Source organism: Dendronephthya gigantea, unplaced genomic scaffold (genome assembly GCF_004324835.1).
Source record: "Dendronephthya gigantea isolate DGI-Jeju-01 unplaced genomic scaffold, DenGig_1.0 000002F, whole genome shotgun sequence".
NCBI classification, from domain to species: Eukaryota; Metazoa; Cnidaria; class Anthozoa; order Malacalcyonacea; family Nephtheidae; genus Dendronephthya; species Dendronephthya gigantea.
The window spans coordinates 30,591-52,269 of NW_021163012.1; the positions used below are offsets into that span (position 1 = coordinate 30,591).

The following is a 21,679-nucleotide window of genomic DNA, read 5'->3' on the forward strand; positions in this document are numbered from 1 at the left end:
CTGAGATCCTTCAAAAATTACATGACATGGTCAATAATGAAGACAAATCATCGAAACTGGTGGTTGCTATAGAAGATGACAAGGAACAGAGAACCCAGATACATCGAGAAATTAGGCAGAAGTTTCCAATGCTTGGTAATTACGTATTTTGGCTTGAGACTTGAATAAACTTGTTTATAACTTTTATTTATATCTTTCACTATTTTACATAACTTGGTTATATACCATATTTTCTTAATCTATAGTCTTATTATATATCTTTGTAATGGCATTATTATTATTATTATTATTATTATTATTATTAAACTTGTGATCTACACTAATATTTTCAAACACTAATGTTTAAATTATTTTTGTCTTCTTAGAAAGTGACACGGCAGAAGTTGACAACCATAAAGTTGTTAGAGCTTTCTATGCAGACAGATCACAGGGGAGAAGACGGAAAAGTGATTGGCCAAAAGAAAGAGGGGAATACTGCCATTTTGTTTTGTACAAAGAAAACAAAGACACAATGCAAGCTATTAATTTACTTGCAAAATTTTTAAAAATCAAGCCTGACAGATTTGCCTTTGCTGGTACTAAAGATGGCAGAGCGATCACTGTACAATGTGTTTCTGTATTTCGTATTGATGCTCGTAATCTTCTAGGGCTGAACAAAGTTCTCAACAACATTCATGTTGGAAATTTTGAATTCAAGAAAACACCATTGAAACTTGGTGATCTTAAAGGCAATAGGTTTGTTGTTGTTCTTAGAGATATTGATGCAACTGAACAGCTTATCACAACATCAATGACGTCCTTAAACAGTCTTGGCTTTATCAATTATTATGGTTTGCAAAGATTTGGAACAATGAAAAATGCTACACAAGCTATAGGTATATTTTTTATGATAATTAGAAAATGTATAAATAAAAGAGGAATTAATAATGAATGTTGTCTATAATCTCTTTGATATAGGTTTATGTCTCCTCCAAAGCAAATGGTCTGAAGCTATTGATCTTATTCTTGGTTCAAGATGTGAACAAGATGATGTTTTATGCAAGGCATATGAACATTGGATTAAGACAAGAAATGCTAAGGAATCTCTCCATATGTTTCAAGGAAAAAAATGTTTGGAAACATTCCTTCTGGAAGGACTTGTCAAGTTTGGCAATGATCTTGTTTCTGCAGTAAAAGTCCTGCCTCGAAACACACGATTAATGTATGTTCACGCCTACCAGAGTTACATTTGGAATGTTGCTGTTTCAAAACGAATCCAGGTTTGTGAAGAAAGCAACTGTGTATTTTATTGATTCCCATAACAAGGGGGGGGGGTTTGTTTTAGATCAGCATATTTGTTTGCAGTTTTCAGTAAGCCAATCGGAATCAATAAATCTTGACTACTTCTGGTAAAAAGTTACATCATTTGGCATATCTCTGCTTAAAAAATGTAAACAAATATATGGATTTGTTCAAAACGAAATTCCTCCTTGTTGATTCCCATACAATGCTTATAGCTATGTAACCTTTATTATTCTGCAGGAATTGGGTCTAAAAGTAGCTATTGGTGACCTGGTGTTTAATGAAACAGAATCAACATCTTTATTAGGTGAAAATTATTCCACATTTCAATGCATGCAGTGGTTTAGAGCAACGTCTGTAGACCACATTTATGTTGTTCTTTTTATCTTCAAGTAAGGTTAGCCACTTTGAGCTGCTAACATGTTTTAATTGTTTTTTGAAGATGAACATGTGTCAAGTGAACCTGTGAAGTTTGTAACTTCAGAAGACATTAACCTGTACACCATTCATGATGTGATAATGCCATTACCTGGTTATGATGTGATATATCCTGATCATTCAGTCAAGGCTTGTTATGAAGAACTGTTGTCACATGATAATCTGGATATAAAAAACATGCGACATAAAGTTAAAGATTACTCACTTTCTGGAGCTTATAGGTAATATGGTTTACTGGAGGATAGAAGAGGCACACCCCTATCACCTAAACCAGGGGTGGTACTAAGCAAATTAAAGATTTGGTATCAATTAAAACTTAGTTATCTTAGTAAGTCTCATCTGAGGCTCTGACAATCCAAGTTACACCCTAAAAGTAATTTTTATTATTTTCCTAACAAACATTCCTCACAGCTGGTGTTTGTACCACTGCACCATGGTGGCAAATGTCTTGTATGTCTCCTGCAAAACCAGACTAGGTCAATAACTGTAATATTTTCTGAAAATTTGTTTTTGAATTCTGTGTTAAATATTTACCTGAAGAATATCACAGGTCGAACTTCTTCAAAACAATTAGGTCATGGTGTTTTGGGATATCATTGTAACATTAATTTTTTTTTCAGGCATATGGTGGTGAAACCAGAGAGTTTGAGTTGGGAAATAACATGCTATGATGATCCCACAGTTTCATTGGTTGAAACTGATTATGATCGGATGATGGGTGTTACAAAGCCTGCAGTATCATGCAGTGATGGTAAATATAAAGCTTTGAGAATGGAGTTTACTTTACCATCATCTTCTTATGCAACAATGTTAGTCCGTGAAATACTCAAAACTGACACTTCACCAAGCTATCATTCTTCCTTGAATAGACACTAGTTTTCCACTGACAGCGTCCGTTAGAAAGTCGCCTATGAATGCGTCTATAAACAAGACTATTTTATGGTCTCTTATATATGTTGCTATGGCAAGTTTTAAAAATGTTGTGTGACTATATGATGCATGCATTGAAATACAGTATGTTAGAGGTTTTTAATTAAGTTCACTGAAACCTATTTTACATACGGTTTTTTTTGTTAATTATTTAAAAGATATACAGCGTTTAATATTTATTGCGTTTTATTAGATACAAATGCTATTATCTGACGTTGATTATTGTAAAACTGGTCAGGTGTCTTGCAGCTGTCAGATATCATTCTTTGAACGTTATACTTTACGCCGTCTTCTAGTACTTCCACCGTGCTGAGCTCTGCACTATGCTTCGTCTTTTTCATAATATTATTTTTCACGCTTTCTTATGGAGTGAAGTAATTTACGTCGATGCTTCGCAAACGTATTATGTAAAAATAGCAACTGGTAAGTTTTTCAATGTTTTTTAATTTATTTTATCGGTTTAACCTAAAATGTCACAAAGGAAGCGCCGTTAAATAGTGAAAGATAATGAATTTTACTAATCTTTTTATTATACTTTTTTCTTGTAGCAAGAGGCGAGTTGTCTGAATCTGATGTAATTTCATCTCGTAAAGTTGAATCGTTATTACAATGTTCACATGCTTGTCTGAAAGATAGTTCATGTCTATCCTTAAACTACAGATCGTCAACGAAACAGCAAATGAATTGTCAACTCAGTAATAAAACCCACCATGAAAACACTCAAAACTCTTCTAAAGGGGATTGGACGCTTTATCAGGACATAAAAACTGTAAGTTCTTAATAAGATTGTTACAACAATAAATGACAGTGGAAGCTTTTTTATTTTCATTTATTTTTCTAACATGGATGAATCAGTGAACCCCAGTTATAACATATCCGTATTAAATGGAAGTTTTATTTTGTTTTTCTGTACCGCGGTTTAAACCGGTTTAGACTTCCTCCTTTGAGTTCACGTTGAAAATAATTTTAACATTTGATAATAAAAATAAAACGTAGGGGGTTCTAATACATGCATGGTTACGGTTACCTGCAAATGCCGGCCTGCTGAGGACTCATTTAGACTAAAATCCATTATGTAAATGAAATAAATGCCTCGCTATTATTAATTATTAAGGGCTTTTTCCATTTACACATTTTTCATTCGCGCTGATACAATCAGGTAGAAATCCTTATATCCGTTTAAAACATTAGGTGAATAAATCGAAAGAACCTTCGTTTTCCGCATATCTCGATATGCATTTCCCGACCTATATCGTACATGCTAAATAATAAGAAGTATAATTTAATAGCGTGTACGTACGTATGAAAAGCAGGTATAAGTGGAAAGTGACTACAGTCAGTATATGGTAAGTTGCCAATATGCATCAACCAGTTGCCCGACCTGTCGTGTCGTGAAGTCGAGACAGGACGGCTGGGCATTGAAGAATTATATAAGATTACATCTGCTTCTTTTCATTATGTAGTTGAAAAGCGAAAATATTGAGGATGAAACCAGTATTAAAAAAGGTAGATATTTTATACATTATATTTGCCATGGCGTCATAAGGACACATGCATGGCAACTGCATTTAGGATAGCTAACTTCATTTATTTCGAAAACCATCCTACACCTCATTCCACTAATTAACACATATGAACTTATTTATGCATTATTTAATAAACTCCCTCGTATAACCACCTGCGATTACCTTTGATGCTACTTCTCGTGTTTCAAACAGCGACAAACTGTGCTGAACTTTACGATTCCGGGCGGAAAAATGATGGTGTATATACGATCGACCCAGATGGCCAAGGATCGTTTCAAGTGAGATGCGACATGAGTTCTGGTGGTTGGACAGTTATTCAAAGAAGAATGGATGGTAGCGTTGATTTTTATCTTGGTTGGTCTCAATATAAAGCTGGATTTGGAGATCTCAATGGAGAATTCTGGTTAGGATTGGATAAAATTCATCGGTTAACCCAATCTGGTTTGAAGGTTCTGAGAGTTGATCTGATGGATTTCAGTAATTCCCAGGTTTATGCAGAGTATACAACATTTGAAATATCTGATGCGAGTTCTCGTTATCGACTGAATGTTGCTGGCTTTTCTGGTAAGTGTTGCCAGACAGTTTAGCTGCCGTAAACAACTTATTGATTATCTGTTGTAGGATATGTTTTAATATTTTTTCTCTTGTGTTTAAAGGAAATGCTGGTGATTCACTCAACTATCACAATGGTCGTCAGTTCTCAACAAAAGATAACGACATAACTTCAAATTGTCCTGTCTCCAGAAAAGGAGCTTGGTGGTATTATAGCTGTGCATGGTCGAACCTTAATGGTCAATATCTCGGACCAAACCAAGATCAATGGCACGGCATTCAATGGCGATTTTGGAAAAACACAAATGAATGCATGAAGAGAGCTGATATGAAGTTGCGGCCACGATCATCATAGCAACCTGTGTTTGCTTTGAATCACAGGTATCGTTGATTTTAAACACTTTATCCTATACATATATATGTTAAACCATTATACATTGAAAACATTTATTATACGATGTAAACTATTTCTATACTCTGCGAGCCGATGGAAGGTACATATAACAGCTAGATCTAATCCATTTTCGATTTCACCCTCATTTTTGTAAATCGCGACTTTCTTTTTATCGTTTATAAATGTGTCTATTATTATGTTGCATTATATTAAAACTATTTACAGAAAAAAGACATCCATACTGTACGTAATGGTATGGTGACAGTACACATTGTTAATTGATCTCACAATATGAGGTTACACTAGATAATAGATTACTTAAATAATGTCTCGACTACATTTCTTTCAATGTGTGAAGTTTCTAATTAAAATTTCATTTCAAAACTATAGACAAAGGATGTAATTTCTCGGCGTTTTTGCGCTATGGCAAACGGGAATGCCGCTCGTTTTAGTACAAGTTCTAGGAGGAGTCTATTGTTAAAAATCTCTCCAATGAATCATTCCCTGTAAACCCCTTGAAACGACACCTCATTGTCCACAGACAAAAATATCTTAATGTTGCATAAATATACATTGAACAAAAGGTATTTTCCAGTTCCATCATGTATACGCCAAAAAAACAATGTTCAGAGCAACATTTAAACCTTCAAAAGAATGAAGTGGGTATGCATGACAAGGTCGTTAAACTGACTGAGGTCTGAACTTACGTTGTCCATACAAACTTTGAACATGCTGATATTTCTATTTTGTCCTCGAACATTTGGTCAAAATGTTACAACCATACATTTCACTCGATGTCCATCATTGTATGTTTTGTTATTAACTTCGCAATACATTGAGTTACATCTAAGCTCAGCAGGATGAAGTTTGATGGTATTCAACTGTCTCCAGTTAGTCTTAGTCATGTTGCCATCGTATCCCCTCGCGTCCACCGAAAGGCATACGAACTTTCTGGATTTCTTCGCAGACATAAGAATTCCAAAGTATTCACGTTGGATGCCCATCTTTCTCATTGTCTTGGGCATTGAATAGATCATTTTACTGCTTGACTTCCCTTTACGAGCGCACACAGCACATGGTATCGTTTTGTTGTTACTGACTGGTCCTGACAAACGCACCACTGTGTCTTCAATATCATCATAAGTTACTCCACGGATGAAGACACTGCTCCCTAAGGTACGTCCCTTCGTCTTCGTTACTTTGATTGGGATATCTTCTGGATTATCGGGAAGGCAGATGTAATCGCTACCATCCGTCGTAACCATTTGACCTGAACAACATGATTTACTGCAGATTAACCGAAGAGGGAAAGAAAAACGGCGCAATCCTAAAGTACGTCTGGCACAGCGACTAGTCGAGCTGTTATCGCTGCAGGTTAATGGCAAACACTGATCGTAAACATTGCTCGTTTATTGGAATACCGTATATCAAGTAAGCTACTCCACAATCGCTGTGTGTGAACTAGGGTATAGGGAGCGACCTCAACCGGTTAGGAAAGAGATCTGAAAGAAATGACCTACCATGATAAAACCTCTGACTGCTTGCAGGGCATTTTTTAACTCCCCATATTGTATAGAGGGCATATTTTACTTCATTGCATTTACAATTACTGTTTGAATTCGTCTGCCGTGAAGGATCTATAGACAGAAAAGCTGTACATAAAAACTACATATCATTTTATTATTTTTATTGCTTTATTTAACAAGGGTGGGGAGACTTTTGCTAATGAAAAGGTGTTCAGATATGGCGAAGCTGAGGGGGGCGGATATGATATAAAATATGTTAAATTATCACCACCATTGCATGTAAATTAAAAAAAACATTAAGTTTATTTATTTTACACAATTATATGAAAAATATAACCTAATGAACGCGAACATTTCGAAACAAATTTGTAAAAAAGCAAGTCAATTTCACAATATTTAGATAAAGTATGCCTGCTTCAGCCGCTGATAGTAAATAGTAATTGAAAAGGCTCGTTTCTTTATAAAAGAAAGATTTCTCGCAAGTTTTGGAGGAAAGATAAAAAATGTGATAAAATTTACTCAAAAACTCTGCAAAATAAAACAGTTTTTGTGTATTTTGTAGAAAATATTGGATAGGACGAAGAGTATTTTATATTCTTGAAATGGTTGTTACATGTGATATATTCGAAAGAAGAAAAATGGCGAGGAAAATGGTATGTTTTACAAATATTGATATTTGTATATTTGAAAGTGACTACAGTCCGTATTATTATGTAAACAATGCTTTGTTCCAGTGTCATTCTTATAAACAAAATTTTAAATACAGGTTTCCCCTCGTGGGCCCTTGAGCTTAGAGAATATCCTTTATTGCAAGCGTATTTTCTGTTATGAGTCGTATATATTGGCAAATTTTAAAGTCTAAACCAATTCGGCAATGTTACTTTGCACGGTCACGGATTATGGTTTTAAAAATGCCAGAGTATTAAATAAGACAAGCATTATTGAGTAACTTGAAGTGCTAATCAAGCAATGTTTATGTGAGGAGTGATACATTGTCAGGAAAGGAAAAAGGAAAGGAATAATTTTTAGACTTACTTGATTGTCTCTTGTTTCTTAAATTTACAATACAGTTCTCTATTCTAAATGAATGGAAATTTTATCAGTGGATGAAATAAAATAGAGTTGGGAGTTTGGATGAGAGAAAGCTATATAGATGGCCCAGATTATATGTACAATGTAAATTCTGTTACAAGGCATTCATCCCTAGGCTAAGAGCCTAAGAACCCTTCTTCATTGTTAATTCTTGAACTCACTGTTTCAATTTATATTCTAAATGATCATATTTGCATCTATTTAAGATTCTTAAACCCATAAGAAATTATCCTACTGATACCATAAAATCATAATGGACAGACATTTTTTAACATCACATTTTCATGACTGAAATAACAAACAAGACTTTTTGGTGAACCCAAAATCGAATATACATTTAGGCTGCATTCCTTTTCAAATTGAAGCATTTTAATATACCCTTGTTTGACATATTTGCCACCTAAGTGCTAAATAATATGTGTCTGGTGAATTTCCTACAATTTAATAGTTTCTTTGCCCTTGCCATACAATTTTTCTGCCATCCCAATTGCCATATTGTAAAAGCATAAATTAAGTTTATGAGGATCAATGTTTAACAACAGGATGTTGAACATAACATGGTGTTAAACAAACAATTATATGTTGAAGGCTTTTGAAAAATACAAACAGGGAATACATGTCATCATGTGGAACTTTTATCCTTGCTATTTTCTTATCATGTCTTGCGGTAAAGTCAAATTGTCCCCTTTCTGAGCAAAATAACCATAATTTATACTCTAACTAATAATTTGACTAATACAAATTGCTTTTGAGGAAACATGCTTCACATATTCTGCATAAATTGCGCAAACAATAGCGCGCGCTAAACCCAAGCATAACAATGTACTTCAAGACTTTGCGCAAGGTTATTAAAACTAGTGAAAGATACGACACTTGAGTATTACCTCTTTTCTGAACGTTTTATCTTTCGCAGTATCCTCAAGACTTTTACGTTAATGTCACCAGTCGCGAGTTCAGAGTCTAATCTCATTTTAAGTTCATCCAGACAACTTGACGTTATTGAGTTCGCAGAGGATTTCTTTGTTGCATTTTTTAATAATTGTTCCAGATCATCAACTCTTTGTAACGATGTTTGTAATTTAGCAGTGAGGTTAGTAAAAACGAGAATATGAAACACGATAAAACCAATTGCTGCGCCAAAAAATGCGATATTTCCTGCTGACATCCCCATATTTATCAATCAAACCCTTTCATATACATGTTCCAGCTGAGTCATTTTCAAAATTTCTCTAAAATAACGCAGATAATGTTTAGCAAACTCGTGGCGTACTGGTATTAGTGCTGTATTCATGACAACAATTTTCTTTGTAATGTGATCACATATGATTAATACGTAATATTTCTATATTGACCGCAAAGTTATTATCCTGCTGGGCAGATAAGTCAGACTCATGCGAGCATGTTATGGTAAAAGAATATAAACACTTGCAACAGATGAACAATAATTGTAACTCGAAGCTCGGAAGTTATTTAAGTGCTATTTACGTATTAGTGAATTCATCGCATGCACGTATTTAAAGGCAACTTCGTTAGATATCAGTTGTTAGTTCCGTGTTACTGTGTTAGAAACATAATCCAGATTCGTAAATGTCATCGGTCTTATGGATGATATGAGAAATTAAGATTTCGTAAAGCTTAAATTTTGAAATGTGCTGCCCAAGAACATTATCAATATTGCCTTTAATCATGTTTCGTTTTTAATGTATGTTGTGTAATTAAAATTCAAGTATCCCATTGAACAATGATATTGTTTGTCACACTGGGATTTGTTTAAATGTTTTTAAAAAACGTCTGAGGCATGGTGTTGATATATTTCATATATCTCATGCAGAGACATCACGATCGTTAAACTTTCAGTCTTTCATGAACAAATTTATGATTTTCTTTTCTTCAACCGGTGTTTGGGTAAAGAGTAAAGACTAGAAATTCGAGAAGATCTTCACCAAAATATCACCTTAAACGGCGCTGTAAGATGAAATAATTGCCACGTTTTCTATTATCATGCTAAAGTCGACAACTAATTATTCATTGAATATTTTAAGCAGTGAAAATAGTTTTTGTTGTCGTGAATAGAAAGGCGATCTTATCGTAGTTATATTGTTAGCATGCAGAGACAATCTGTTCGTAATAAAGCAACTTTATAGTTTGATTATATTTATTTCAGAAGACGTATGTCTTCTTCGCAGCTTTTTTCTTTCATAATTCTCGCCTGTTTATGTATCAGAGAGAAACCAAGACAGTTTATAATATGTCTGGAATGCGTGTCTTCTCTTGTTGCTATTCTCATTCTGTTGATTGAGAAATTTTCTTGTCTATTAGAGGACTTTTCCAAGGTCAAGCTGCTGGATTATCAATGATTATGACATAAGTCAATCTTTTATTTCAAAAGCGCCGTTATCTTAGCTAACGATATTTAAGATAAATATAAAGGCATTGAAATGCAAAAACAAATGAAGCAAGATACTTCTGTAAAGTGTTCTAGAATAAGATTAAAGTGGTCAAATTGTTAGTGATGTAGATTTACATAGGTGAAATTCTCAATGCAGATAAATTCTTAGATTAATATTTTTCACATTCTTCAGGCGTGCTCCTGTCAATGCTTAACGAGTTCTAAATTAGTAAAAGAAAGTCTCGAATTTTCTGCCTTAAACGATTTAGGGTTAAAAGGTCGTGCATGCAAATTTTCACTGATTCGTATAGTATTTCTACATTTTATTTAACTGCGCTGATTTTAAACACGATTGCTTCAACTGAAAATTGTTTGGGGCGAACTAACTTAAATGGAAGTGATTGAAAAATACTTTTTTGCTTAATTACTTAATGTTCTAGATCTTCCCTGCCGTAATTAACCACAAGGACGTCCTTGCTTTTGAAGTTCGCAAAGAACATTGGGTAAACCACGCGCACAGCGAAATTTCGTTCAAACACTGGTTAATGGATGTTTCAGACAAAGAAGCAAATTATACGGGGTTTTTTTAATGCAAACCTAGTTTCGTTTGATTTTGTATTCGAGAGTTAAAGTCAATAAACAATGCATGACACGAATCACGCGATAACATCAGCGAGAAAGCTATAGTACATTCATAGAATACACCGGCATAATTTTATGTTCCTTAGCTTAAGTCAGTTTTATGTTTCTCGATCTTTTCTACATACATGATTTGGTCCATCTCACACTGAGAATATATAGTAAAAAGACCTGTAGGGATAAAGTTATGATTAAGAATTTCTTTATTTTGATGTATTGCAGTAATAATTGAAAAATATACACAATGATGATTACGTTGAAACGAAACGTACCTACGCATTGGAACTTGAAGTAAAACAATTTTGTGAAAATATCCAGCAATAATAATGTTTATATATTTAATTTGATGTGAATGCGCTGAGTACTTACCATTGATTGCTTGAGAAAATAAACACGTTGTTTCACTTTTTGTGCAAAGGAAACGCAGACATCAACCATTTCGATTGCAAATACACCTGCCTTTTGAAACAGAAGTTCACTTTGTAATGATATGCAGTGTTTGTCAAGCATGAATTAAAACAACTCATTCTGTGGCGTAAATTAAAACATGCAAATGATGATGAAATACGAAATTGTTTCCTCAATTAACGTGGGAGACTAAGAAATGCGCAGCTGACATTATGCAAGAAATTAATAATCGTAAGGACATGATTACCGTTAAGACGCGGAAAAACCAAGATCACAATATGATCACAAAACTGTAAAACATTTTTGACCGCAGACTTTGAATATTTTATATGTAGGTATATAGAAATCTATATATATAGCTATGCCACAAAAACACTTCTGTAATTAAAGCTACATATCACATCATATCCAGCATGCCTTACTCCGTATAAGAAAAAAACAACATGTGTTATTTCTGTTTTCAATGATTTTTTACAAAGTGATATTTCTCGTATGGTTTGTGCAACAGACGATTGGTATTCTGTGGTATATTTTATCTCAAAGCATAAATAATGAGGTTATCACCAGAGTTGTGCTTCTATACCCAGCTTATAGAAAGGCGATGTTGAAAGAGAAAGCCGAATAATCAAGCTATTTTCATATCTTTTCATTAATTTATATTTGGTAACTGAGAATTGGTTTGAATGAAATTTTAAGACATTATGAGAGTACTTCATTTTAAACTGTTTTAATTAGCGATGGAAACTATTTATAGGCTATAGATTAGTAAAATTATTGTAGTTTTCGTCATATACTGTCAGCAATTCAGACAGGGTCACGTTCTTGCACTATGAAGTACATCATAATTTTATATGTCCGTTCACTTGTTAATTAAACTAATTATTTTTCTTCTCGACGATCATAACGTGATAAATTATTTGTTTTTCTCGATTACTTCAAAATGTATAACTAGTTAATCAAATGCCTGAAATACACAGGAAAACCTCCCAATATTTATTTACGTGTTAGTCAGGTATTGATACTGCACAAGCTAGCAAATTGTAGTTTGTTTGTCCTCGCATGCCTTTAATGCTTATTTCTGTAGTTTTTGTGAAGTTCTTACGAACTGGGAGTTGTTGGTAACTGTATTCCTGGGTAAAATATCGGCACTCCTCCATGACACCCGAGACATACGTGTGAAGACGACACATCACGATGATATCCCGAATGTCTACTTGTTTCCAGGCTCTTTTCAACTGTTTCATGTTTCCCGGTATTAAATTCCAAGCTGCTTTCAGCCGCGCGGCGCAATAATTCTTCTCTTTTAACTAGGCCGGTGGGAGTGAGGCGAGAAACCATGTCCATTGGACACTCTTTACTTTCCATTGTTGCTTCTTTTTGCCAACTCCAGGATGATGGGATATCTTTTATACCATAATACGCCGCGGGTATAGGAACACTTCCATTCATGAGAATATGGGGTTGTGGGTAATACCTTATATCAGAGGTTGGAATGGTGCTGGATAAGGTGGTGTTGGTAAACCAATGATGCCTGGACGGATATGGTTGATAAGCATGTTGATAGCCTTTCTCTGGAAGATAATACGTCATTCTATAATGAGGGGGTGGGTTGATGGGACTAAAGCGACGCCGTGGTTTGCGTCTTGGATGGTACTTGTAGTCGGGATAATTCTTGCGATGTTCTTCTTTAAGCTTCTGTGCTTCGTCGTAAAAATGCTTCTTCTCTTTCGGATCAAGGCGGTTCCATTCGATACCAAGTCTTTTGCTGATTTCAAAATTATGCATGTTCGGATCTTCATTTGCTAGTTCACGGCGTCGTTCACGTGACCACAAAATGAACGCATTCATTGGTCGTTTGATCTTCTCGCCAATCTCGTCGTTTGATGACGTCATTGAGTGCTAGGAAATATTAAGATCTGATAAGAATTCAGTTTCATTCTCTTAATGCTGGGGAGATAATATTTAAAACATAACGACGGTTGTTGCTAGGTTAATTACAGCAAGCAGTGAATCTCCTTACACAGCTGCTTGTGCTTAATTAAAACAATGAAGTTGAGTAATGAAAAAATATGTATAATATACATATAATTTTAGGCTAGTTTTCATACTGTAGTAATTGACCATGTTCAAAGTTTAAAAAAATTGTAAGAGGCATCAATAGGGGCAGTAATACGAATGGGTTGGTTTTTTCTGGTTGTTCTTCAATAAACATATCTCGCTTAAAAAATCTATCGATGCAGTCAGCAGCATCATTGGTAGAAAGCAAGAAAATATTTCTAAACAATTCTTAAGCCCGTCGAAATTATCCTCAACACATCCATATCCTTAGTTATAAATCTTTCTTCAACAAAAATGAATTGTTTTGTTCCCGAATTATTTAAACAGCTGTGCGAGTTCAGGTTGAAGTGAGTTCTAATGAACTCATATGCAGTACAAACAACTTCATCACTTCATTGTAGCCAGGTGTCTTGCAAATCAGACTATATGTCGCAACACATTTCGTTCAATCATATAACTCTTGCCCTATTTATGTGACAAAATAGTTTTGAATATATTCTGCGAATCCCAATATTCTAAGAAGCATTAATTTAAAATTTAAAATATCCTTTCAATAAGCAAACTCTTGCGATTATCCACGAAATTGTGGTGGAATTGTTTCGTTTCAATGTTATAATTGCTGTCACCAAACTAAACGTTTGTCAGAGAATCCTCAGGACACGACTTAAATATACAAGGGCTATTTGATACAAGAGGTTCAGAAGCAGGTTGCGACATTCGTTTTAGCCGAATTATTATTATAATAATCCTACAGATTTTAGGTATTAGTTCTGGGTATAGTTGATTCATTATCGGATTCATCATCGTTAATGCAATCTGTTCGCTTATTAAAAATGTCTCATGAAATCGTATATCAAGTTAGTTCCTCGTACATTCATGATTTAAAGAATTGGGCTGGTCTCTGAAATTTCAAAACCATGCAGCGTGCCAACGATTGCATTGATTGTATTGCATTGTATTTTATGTATTGAGAATATAAGTGGCAATTTTGAAGATCCATACACGAGGCGTCGTATAATTACGGAGCTGGAATTAATGCACGAAACTAACATACGGAACAATTTGAAGATGTTTTGGAACTGACCATGTTTGTGAACTTACTACGCTATATTTTGAAGAATGATAAAGGTTTATGCTTGAAGTATTAAAAATGAAAATATTTGGAGATTGCTATTTGGAAAGAATGACTATAAAAGCTACATCTATCGCCGCTGTAAAATAAAAATCAAATGTATACCACCCGTATGCATTTTATGAATACGTACCAAAAAAAGGTGTGATGGACCCTGATATATTATCGCGACGGACCGCGCGATGATGAACATGTAATATTACAGATTGAGGCTTGATCATACATATATATCGGATGATAGCTAGATTTTTTATGTATTTCAAACCACAATTCTGCTTTTAAATGTAAAGAATATCCTAATTATTTATATTGATATATTATATTTTAATTACCTAGTTGTAGATTGATCAGCCAAAGGAATATTGAGTGGACGTTTATGCCTGCAACTTCGGTAAGTGTTTCAATCACCTCAAGGACTGTTTCACACACACGCACATCTCAAATGATTAAACAAACGGTAAACAAAGGCTCGTCATTAGTCTTTCATATTTACCTTGACACTTATATTCAATGCCTAGCCATGTAATTTACTATCGTAATATATAATCTGTATGCAAAAAGCGCAAAAGAGAAGCATTATTAGAATGGAAAATTATAGTGATTAAAATGTTTTTAAGACATAGAATTAAAATATATCAAATTGATTAGACGCTGTCGTTTGTGTTGGGTTTACTCAGATATAAGGAAGATACACAAATGTGTTGAGTGAATATTATTGTTTTTTAATCACGAACACTCGTATAAGCTGAAAATCCTTTAATGACTCCTTATTAATAACAAGTGCAATAAATGCTAGATTTCGACGCCCACTTTAAAGGATTTGAAAACAAAACATCATTTGAGCATTAGAAAGTGATAAGCAGTCTACAGTACATAGAGTAATGCTTGTGTCAATATCTTAAAACACAGCCAAGTTTTCTGTCGTAATTTGTCATCTGTGAACTAATTTATTGGATTTGGAATTTTAACGAAGGTTAATGCTACAATTAGCCATTATAGGAATGAAAAACTAACACTAGGTTCGTCCAAACGTCGTGTATAGTCGTGCAAACATCGTGCATACTTCGGAAGAAAATTATTGTGTCAGATAAAGTAATAACAATACTTGCTGCTTGTGGTGACCTATATATTAAGAGTTAATCCTATGGTTTATTTTTATTCAACGTAATTATTCTTGTTGCTAATAAAGCACTAAATGATTTATATTTTCTGTTCAAAGATAGCAACATGCTGCTAATCTGCTCAAGACATTGTATTCTTTGTACTTAATCCTTGTTAAACCTTTTGCTAGACACCGGGTCTCATGCACTGATCTCTTGTAGTACATGCAAATGATACATAATTTGTCCTGGCGGAACTATTTAACAGCTATCACTTTTGATCGGACGCCAGATAATTTTTTTACCAGTTTTAAAGTCACTGTATTGATCATAGCGTAAGTTTTTAAGTGAGGGTTTCTTATGTAGCCTTTAACATCATGTGCTGATGGTCTGGTGCTTAAGACAATAATCTCGCAAACTGAAAGAGTTTGGTTCAAATGTCCTTCATTCACTTCATTTCTCGCAGTCGCAGTGAGCGAGTAATGATCCCACAATCACCACATTAGGCAATGTCATATATACTAAGCCTTCCACTGATATATTCAAACACGCTGTGTTTAGCAAGTGCTTATAGTCTAATGGTAAAAACAATTGTGAGCCTCCAGAAGTGCCAGACTTTAACAACAATTTCCTTAGATTTAACAACGATTTCCAAAATCTCCATTACCCATAGGTCTATTTTTTATGCCATTGCCTTAGGCATGTTAAGTCAATTTCAATAAATCTTTGTACATGTTTCAGACCACCAGGATCATTTGAGGAACCCTTAAAAATTGCAAGGCAATTTTTGAAGATTGGTTAGATGAAAAATGTTGATAATGTATAAATGTACTGCCGTGAAAAATAGTCCATATGGTGGCCAGATTATCTCTTCGGGCACTCCGGTTTCCCTCCATTTCATGTTTGGCAAAAAAACAGTGACCATTTCTGCGCCAAACAAAGATCTATAGTGAATTCCATTTCTTCATTAAACAGTGCTGTTATGTTTGGCCTCTGGGTTAAAATCCCTTATTGTGTTAAAATGCAGGGGCAACTGCTCTCTGCAGATCCTTTTACTCACAGGTGCAAGGGGGACATAAGATGCACCCAATTCTATTCAGATTGCTTTAGAACTTCTTAATAAATTCGCTAGAAATGGCACCATCAACTTGACAACTGTCCCAGTGTAGCGTAGATTTGAATATAGATATTGAGCAGTCGGCATGGATCCTGAAGATTTCAAGTTTGGGTTGACGAAAGTATTTTTACACCAGCAAATGTAAGATTATTGTAGCATTGTTAAGGTGATTGATTTATTGAAAGGTTTCCACTAAAATAATTTTCATTATTGTAGTTTGCAGTATTTGATCAGATAATGCAGTCAGATCCTCAGGAGAGTCTAAAAGCTCTTGTATCGAAAGTTTCAAGGTGGATTGTTGTCAATCGCTGGAAGAAAGCGATATGGTGCGCAATCTCAGTCCAGAAATGTGACAATGCTCTATGCTTGACTTCGCAGAGAGATCTTGGATATAAAGTAAAAAGGCTGGTTCTAACTCTCATGTCTTCCTTCAACAGCGGCAAACAAAATCAAGTTCAGAGCAAAAGCTTGTGTCACGATTCAGAAGACCGTCAAAATGTTCCTTGCATGGAAAAAACACCAGCCAAGGTATATCAAGACTTTACAAATTTCTACTGAGGTCAATCAAACTATTCCACCAAAATCTCTTAAGATCAACTATTTCAAATATTCATGAACCACAGTTACAGTATTTAATGAACCACAAACTTATCAGACCATGTGTTTTGTTTTTCACAGATATAAAGGAATGATTATGATTAAAAGACTTCATTCTCGATTAGAAACAATGAACAGTATTGGTAAGGAATGATCCTTACTAGACCTCTAGCCTCTAGGAAGAACAGTTTAGAACTGATGGAGCTATCCAGTATAAAAAAGTTAGTTTAGTTTAGGTTTCTTCCATGTTTTTACAATAATGTCGCAACATTATTGAACTTCAATCTTTTTTCATTGCACCCATATGAGCATGCACTGCTGGTGAACTGCTCCAACACTTAATGGTCACTATAGATAACGTTTTCCAACACTAGATCAAATTCGTAGATAGTCCTTTTTAACATATACGATTATTTATTTCACTTTGTAATATTTATACATAAAAATACTATGATGCAGTTAGGATAATTTTTTCTTAATCGTCGTATTTTTTCAATTTGTGTGGTCTGTAATATGTGTGTCTTTACTCTTAGATTTATCTTCAGCTTTATTGACATAATTGTTGTATTTTTTTTCAGTTTTGCTGTAGTGCCCTGGGTGTTTTGCCTTGGGCAGAGAATATACAGAATTTGATTTGATTAACAAAAAGCCATAAACAATATGAAATACTCTGCGTACAAGGTTATAAAAAGTTTCGAGCTCTGATTTTGCCTGCAATGGCCAATGATGATCATTTTTTACGTTAAAATAGCGTTAAAGAAGTTTTTACGTTAAATGAGGTTAAAGAAGCGTTTTACAATGGTAGGTTTATTGCTTTTCATATCTTAGTTTAGCAAATTTTTTGTATGTTCACCAGCCTATTTTAGACACCTGGTTTAAACCATAAAAGATTAAACCTTTGATATAACCTTGGATATGAAAACAGTTAACCTTGGATATGAAAGTAGTTATTTAACTAATTTTTTCATGACATTTAGGAAACCCAGCATTGACGAAATCAAAGAGAAATGATATTTTATATCTTCAGGTAAACATTGTTGGTAAGCAAGGATGTGGCAAGACTTCCCTTATTGATACATTCGATGCTGGTAAATTTCCATCAATTACCTCTGTGTTTCGTTACTCTCGTTACAAGCTAATGGCTGTGAATAATATTCCTGTGGAGTTAGTAACTTATGATATAATTGCGGTAGAAGATTATGAAGATGTTAAGACAAGATATTTAGTGCTATAAATGTTCTCAGAAATAAACATTTTATGTTATTCAGTTGAGTGAAGAGAAAGTTTTGAAAGTCTTTCCAGTTTATTAGTTGGACTAAAAAAGGAGCTTCGTCCTGGCAAACAAACGCATGAACTGAGTAAGTGAAAGCTAATGAAGGCAAACAACTTGCAAAATATATTGGTGCTGTAGGTTTTTGGCTTGATCTTTGGCTTTATAATTTTGGCTTAGTAAACAAATTGACTGATATCTGTGTTGATTTGAATAGCGTGGGAAGACGTGAGAAAGGGAAGTCATATTTTTGCCGATTTTTACTGCTATATCTTGTATATCTCGATTGAAAATGTCTAATGCAAGTGAGCTGTTACTTTAATTTAGTTTTTCCTTGCTTATTTGATTTCAGAACGAACTACGGGGCCGAAAGATGGGGAAGGAGAAACGTAAAGGCTTGCTCGCAGCGAATAATAGGTATTGTTCTATTAGTATATGTGTATTTTGCATTTGTGACTTGAAAAAACACGTTTGCACTTTGTTTACGGACAGTCAGGGTGGTTTTGATATACAGGGTGTCCCAAAAAAAACGAAAACTATTGAAATCACTCATTGTTAAAATTTGAATGCCGTGTTCACGAATTTCAGCCTGTGGGGATTTAATGCAACTTATAAAATGCTAAATGCTTTGATTTGCTAGAGAAAGGGGACATGTCGAAGAGATGCACATTTAAATATTGTTATCCATATTTGTAAATTGTAAATATTGTTAATAAATATCATTTTTGCGAACAAGCAAATTTGACTGCATCATATGCATGCATAAAAATGCTTATGGCAACCCCAATTTATACACTTGTGCGCCAAACAGAGTGCTTAGGCATTCAAACTCTAACAATGGCATTGTTATGGGTGATTTCAATAGTTTTCGTTTTTTTTGGGACACCCTGTATATAAATGAATTCGAACTTTATGACTGAAACTAACTCTGGCCCTATTCGTTTTTCGGACAGGGTTATCCTAGGGAATACTCGTTTTGAAAGGAAAAGACGGATTGAAACTGAATACCTATATAATTATTTGTATTGTTTTATATGAATGTACTTTATGCTAGACTTCTCTGTCCTTTTGTTTTACCGAATACACGCAAATACAAAACTCGATTTCGACAATATGCAGGAGTAAAAATTGAATGGAATTTGGCTTTTTTGATTGAGATATAAACTGAACACTCTTCTGTTTACCTCCTTCATTTTCAAGTTTTCCGCCTGTGCATGATTTTTGCATGAAGTCTGGTCGTATCAAGCGCATGCGATAGATCATTTTGGACCAGTTTACAATGGAAATTGTCAACTCACAATCGAAATTGTCAACTCACAATGGAAATTGTCAACTCACAATGGAAATTGTCAACTCACAATGGAAATTGTCAACTCACAATGGAAATTGTCAACTCACAATCGAAATTGTCAACTCACAATGGAAATTGTCAACTCACAATGGAAATTGTCAACTCACAATCGAAATTGTCAACTCACAATCGAAATTTTTAACTCACAATGGAAATTGTCAACTCACAATGGAAATTGTCAATTCACAATCGAAATTGTGAACTCACAATCGAAATTGTCAACTCACAATCGAAATTGTCAACTCACAATGGAAATTGTCAACTCACAATAGAAATTGTCAACTCACAATCGAAATTGTCAACTCACAATCGAAATTGTCAACTCACAATCGAAATTGTCAACTCACGATGGAAATTGTCAACTCACAATGGAAATTGTCAACTCACAATCGAAATTGTCAACTCACAATCGAAATTGTCAACTCACAATCGAAATTGTCAACTCACAATCGAAATTGTCAACTCACGATGGAAATTGTCAACTCACAATGGAAATTGTCAACTCACAATCGAAATTGTCAACTCACAATCGAAATTGTCAACTCACAATCGAAATTGTCAACTCACGATGGAAATTGTCAACTCACAATGAAAATTGTCAACTCACAATCGAAATTGTCAACTCACAATGGAAATTGTCAACTCACAATCGAAATTGTCAACTCACAATCGAAATTGTCAACTCACAATCGAAATTGTCAACTCACAATCGAAATTGTCAACTCACAATGGAAATTGTCAACTCACAATCGAAATTGTCAACTCACAATCGAAATTGTCCACTCACAATCGAAATTGTCAACTCACAATCGAAATTGTCAACTCACAATGGAAATTGTCAACTCACAATCATGGTGTCGTTTGCAAAGGAATCAGGCAGAGGAATATTATAGCACACATACCTAGGCTATGTTTGCCTTTACAATTTGTATGTCTTTATTGTTTGTGTATTTTTGTGTATAGGAACATCACTGTAGCCTCAGGCTTTTTGGCGGCGTTTTTTTCGTTTTTCTCCAAGGCTTACCCCTTACCATTTTGGTCAATTTTTTAGTTTTTTTTTCGTTTTTCTCCAAGGCTTACCCCTTACCATTTTGGTCAATTTTGACGACTTTTCCCAGTGTTCAAAAACTGTCTTAAATGCAAAAAATGGCTTCCTAAGACTAATATCTTTCATTTTAGAGCATATTTGCTTAGTTTTTGGAACATTAAAAAAGTTGTCAATTTTGACCAAAATGGTAAGGCTTATCCCTTACCATTTTGGTCAATTTTGACGACATTTTCAACTGTTTTAAAATTGTCTTAAAATGTTGAAAATTGCTTCCTAAGACTAATATCTTTCATTTTAGAGCATATTTGGTTAGTTTTTTGAACATTGAAAAATCATCAAAAATGACCAAAACAGCAAGGCTTACCCTTACCATTTTGGTCAATTTTGACGACTTTTTCAACTGTTCAAAAAGTGTCTTAAAGTCTCCAAAGAAAGGATTAAATTAAATAAAAAACTCGTGTCTTTCACCACAAGTAGCGGTGGCCGAGTGGTTTAGGGCAGTGGTTAGTCCATAAGCGGTGGTGGTTCAAGGCCTTGCAGAGTCAAAACGTAAGTTGCGAATTCTTATTTAATTTCAAAGTCTCCAAAAAAAGGATTAAATGAACTAAAAAACTCTTGTCTTTCACAACAAGTAGCGGTGGCCGAGTTGGTTAGGACAGTGGTTAGTCCATAAGCGGTGGTGGTTCAAGCCCTTGCAGTGTCAAAACATGAGTTGCGAATTCTTATTTAATTTAAAGTCTCTAAATAAAGGATTAAATGAAATAAAAAACGTTCGTCTTTCACCACAAGTAGCGGTGGCCGAGTGGGTTAGGACAGTGGTTAGTCCATAAG

At 34.5% G+C, this 21,679-nt stretch overlaps 3 protein-coding genes and 1 long non-coding RNA gene across 17 annotated transcripts; 2 read left to right on the top strand and 2 right to left on the bottom strand.

Annotated features, from left to right (window-relative positions):
- The first annotated feature begins 48 nt into the window (after positions 1 to 48).
- LOC114535217 (pseudouridylate synthase 7 homolog) lies at positions 49 to 5,163 on the top strand. Its single transcript, XM_028556601.1, has 10 exons — positions 49 to 135; positions 366 to 875; positions 958 to 1,259; positions 1,522 to 1,588; positions 1,724 to 1,940; positions 2,340 to 3,072; positions 3,198 to 3,418; positions 4,113 to 4,155; positions 4,368 to 4,739; positions 4,832 to 5,163. Exons 1-6 carry the CDS (start codon positions 129 to 131, stop codon positions 2,593 to 2,595), a joined length of 1,359 nt encoding a protein of 452 aa, XP_028412402.1. The 5' UTR covers positions 49 to 128; the 3' UTR covers positions 2,596 to 3,072; positions 3,198 to 3,418; positions 4,113 to 4,155; positions 4,368 to 4,739; positions 4,832 to 5,163.
- A 335-nt stretch (positions 5,164 to 5,498) lies between these two features.
- Positions 5,499 to 11,239, bottom strand: LOC114535227. 2 transcript variants are annotated; one of them, XM_028556615.1, is made up of 5 exons: positions 11,137 to 11,239; positions 8,624 to 8,968; positions 7,683 to 7,726; positions 6,642 to 6,758; positions 5,499 to 6,391 (listed from the first exon to the last, which is right to left on the bottom strand). In XM_028556615.1, the coding sequence occupies exons 2-5, from the start codon at positions 8,908 to 8,910 to the stop codon at positions 5,886 to 5,888; spliced, it is 954 nt and encodes a 317-aa protein (XP_028412416.1). In that variant the 5' UTR covers positions 8,911 to 8,968; positions 11,137 to 11,239; the 3' UTR covers positions 5,499 to 5,885. The 2 variants fall into 2 exon arrangements, with proteins under 2 accessions (XP_028412416.1, XP_028412411.1); XM_028556610.1 differs by lacking the exon at positions 11,137 to 11,239 and having other exon boundaries at positions 8,624 to 9,043.
- Positions 7,118 to 19,784, top strand: LOC114535307. Of its 13 annotated transcripts, none has more exons than XR_003688258.1 (8): positions 7,118 to 7,300; positions 14,702 to 16,908; positions 17,020 to 17,110; positions 17,261 to 17,980; positions 18,157 to 18,206; positions 18,448 to 18,537; positions 18,802 to 18,866; positions 19,403 to 19,784. It is a non-coding gene; the product is annotated as an uncharacterized LOC114535307 (long non-coding RNA). The 13 variants fall into 13 exon arrangements; XR_003688259.1 differs by lacking the exon at positions 18,157 to 18,206 and adding an exon at positions 18,207 to 18,267; XR_003688257.1 differs by having other exon boundaries at positions 17,261 to 17,860; positions 17,931 to 17,980; positions 18,157 to 18,537.
- Positions 11,837 to 14,784, bottom strand: LOC114535240 (sex-determining region Y protein-like). Its single transcript, XM_028556625.1, has 2 exons — positions 14,698 to 14,784; positions 11,837 to 13,074 (listed from the first exon to the last, which is right to left on the bottom strand). The coding sequence occupies exon 2, from the start codon at positions 13,066 to 13,068 to the stop codon at positions 12,274 to 12,276; it is 795 nt and encodes a 264-aa protein (XP_028412426.1). The 5' UTR covers positions 13,069 to 13,074; positions 14,698 to 14,784; the 3' UTR covers positions 11,837 to 12,273.
- Positions 19,785 to 21,679: the final 1,895 nt, after the last annotated feature.